The 3309-nt window shown below is 35.2% G+C and overlaps 1 protein-coding gene across 1 annotated transcript; it reads left to right on the forward strand.

Annotated features, from left to right (window-relative positions):
• Positions 1-2312: 2312 nt before the first annotated feature.
• On the forward strand, positions 2313-3008 carry LOC106136728 (uncharacterized). Its single transcript, XM_013337361.2, has one exon. It carries the CDS (start codon positions 2313-2315, stop codon positions 3006-3008), a length of 696 nt encoding a protein of 231 aa, XP_013192815.2.
• The last annotated feature ends 301 nt before the right edge of the window (positions 3009-3309 follow it).

Below are 3309 nucleotides of genomic sequence, written 5' to 3' on the forward strand. Positions count from 1 at the left end.
CGCTGACCACGAATAACAGGTAATTCAGCATTGTTGTGAATTCCACCTTCCATCGAGTTTTCTTTAATGGCTACAATAACCGAGCTGTGCATAAATCTCCTTGCTCAGGTAACAGAAACCTCTGAAAGCAACGTGACAAATGAAAGGTTATAAAAGATAATTTAGTCTACGGGCCGCATACTAAATTACTTTTATAGCGTTCTTTGTGGCGATTCAATCGATATTGAACAATGCGAAGCGGCCGATTTTAATATGTAACGATATCAACCATGTAACCAAAAATATAGTCACGTAAGTCACTCGTGTGAACAGGAAACCATTATTTTAAGGGATTACTAAAAGTAAACTAGCTATCTTAAGCCTTTTCTAGACTGATGACTCCATGTACCAAGTTAGGGGTAAAGACGTGACATATGTATGTAAGTATCAGTTTCAAAACCCAAACATATGTCTACCAAGTATTCGTAGACCGGCTCGTAGCCGTGCTACGCCTTGTAGAGGTTCGTAGCAAATCAGCTACGACGGAGCTACGCCGCCGATATTAAAACAGTTCTAATTTTCTCCGTCGCCCACTTCAAACCAAATGTTAATTTTTCCAAGATAACATTAACACCTACATATGATTACCGCTTTCTCTTTTTGCGATATCAAATCATTTATTTATATTACTATTCCATTAAAATTTGACAATATTAAAGAGCTTTTTTCATTCAAATAAACGATTGTCTGATTGACTGATTTTGGTGCTAGCAACTATCTAATTATTAAAGTGAATCTGTTTTGTTTTTAAGTGACAAATAAACTATTTTCTTCGTTTGTTTTTTTTTTATATTGATTAATGATATTACCGACCCACATTATAGTAAAAACATTTAGCCTAACATTATCGGTAATCGAATACAGACAGTTTATTATATTATACTATCGCAACATGTAGTACTTACTGAGATATAGAGGTATATAGTAGGTATTCAGTTAATATACAATCTGTGATATCTCGTATATGAGGCAGTATCTAGCGTTGTGCAATGCTCGATCAGAAGCACTGTACGTACAGGCTTAGCGTCGCAACAATGATAATGCATACCTGTACCATACAAAACAAAACTACATTAGTTATTTATTTACTTAAAAATTATTGCACTTGAATATAATAAACAATAGAAGCACTTAATAGTAAGATATTAAGTAAATATAAACTAAAAATAAACTTTTAAGTTCCGTCCAAGAGGAATTTGGTTCTATTTAGGTTTCTATTTGTGATACTTTTCAAAATACGATTTATACCACCTTGCATAATTATAGTTCATTTGGATCAGATAAAAAACATTTTGCAGTATAGAAACTCACCCATCGTCTTTGTCTATATCTGTGTTTTTTTTTTGTTTCTGAATTCGCAACGGATTTTGATGCAGTTTTTACTATTATTTAAACAAAAAGAAAAAAATATTCAAAGATTATCAAATAATAGTAACAGTCATCACATATTGCACACATTAAATGAGTTTCTATTCATATATAAAGATGCCACTCAACATTCGATCAGTTAACGTCTCCCATTGAAATATATATTTGTCTCTAGTCCTTGTATCGAGATATGACCAGGTTCGAATCTCGAGGAGTCGGGAATTCCTCTGAATGCACGGCTGCTCTCACTGTGCTGCGTACAGACGCCTTTGACGTGAGGTGCGGTGGACATTGAACAACCTCAAATGCTCCACACGCGGCGACTGCTCGAATGTTAACGGTTGAATTATATCTTGTATCTTCATGTACAAATTAGGAAGAAATCATACCAAATAATTATAAACCTGTTCATTATATCACAATAATAATACTGTTGCCTATTATAGCTAAGTAATAACAAAAAGTTTAATAATTTATAGCCTGGCCAGAGTTTCGAAGCAAAATAATAATTACAACAAAAGGATTACTTGCAACTTATATCTATCCAGTCCAGAAAGGTGAATCAGCTGTGTGCCTACGCATTTTCATTTTCTACTATTTGTCAGCCTATCTTTTTCATTTGACTACGGCGCCGTAAAGCGGGTGATACTAACGATTCCCGAAAATAAAGCTTTTCCATGCCATTAAAGCGTACTCCACCAACAACACCAAATATGTCAAAATCAGACACTGATTTGTCAATCCCTCGCACCGAAATAAGTTCTGAGGACCTCCTTCACAATATTATCACACGACATAAAAGGCCGCGTCAGGGCTCCTCATCACCTACCCAAGTGAATCAATTTAGCAGTGATTTGAGGGAAATGATGGAGGCACTCCACACATCATCTATTAATCAACAAAAAATGATGAATAAACTAATAGAAGAGGTCGCTGAGATCAAAAAACAAAATATTAAAATCCAAAAATCTAACGTGCAAATTGAAAATACCTTGGAAAGCCTGAAAAATAGTAATGAAAATATGTTGAAAAGAATACAGCTTCTTGAAAAAGAGCGCTTTGATCAACAAAACTACATAGTCAGCCTAGAGAAGAAAATAGAGAACATGCAGCAGACTTCTCGTCCATCCAATGTTGAAATACGAAATGTTCCAGCGGTCCAGGAAGAATCGTTTACGGACCTGACGGCCCACCTACAAAATATAGGACAAGCACTACATGTGGAAATCCAACCCTCGGATATACGTGACACTTACCGCATAGGAAAGAATAAAATAATCGTTGCCGAATTTCAATCTGTTCACCTGAAGAATAAAGTTTTGGCAGCGGCACGCAAATATAATAAAGATCACAGTGGAGACCAACGACTCAACACTTCCAATATTGGCCTTGCAGGGGACCCCACCCCCATATACATATCCGAGTACCTTGCAGGAAGCAACAGGAAGCTGTTCTACGAGGCCCGAGAATACGCTAAAGCCAACAATTACAAGTTTTGCTGGACCGGAAACGGAAATATTTACATGAAGAAGGATGAGCAATCGAAAGCGATTCGCGTAGACTGTGAAATCACGCTGAACTCTCTCCTAACAAAACAATGACTATATGTCAGTACAAACCATTTGTCTGTATTGTTTGAGCCTTTTATTATGAAAATTTCATACAATATGTGTTTTTGCATTTACTTAGCCTATCCTTATTTACAAATTTATCTGTTTAATAACATTTGCTGGGAATATAAAAGTTTCATATTATATAATCTACATACATCACTTATATCACACAAACCATATACATATATTATAACACTTACACTTAATTCGTTATACACAACACAAAATATGAATACGTATCTTGATAAGCATAATTGTCTATACTTAATGACCTTCTTTTTGTGGTACA

The sequence above is a fragment of the Amyelois transitella genome, chromosome 3, assembly GCF_032362555.1.
Source record: "Amyelois transitella isolate CPQ chromosome 3, ilAmyTran1.1, whole genome shotgun sequence".
In the NCBI taxonomy this organism is placed as follows: Eukaryota; Metazoa; Arthropoda; class Insecta; order Lepidoptera; family Pyralidae; genus Amyelois; species Amyelois transitella.

What these genes read in the sequence shown, in the direction of transcription:
- LOC106136728 (XM_013337361.2), top strand. Translation starts at nt 2,313, where the DNA reads ATGATGAATAAACTAATAGAAGAGGTCGCTGAGATCAAAAAACAAAAT.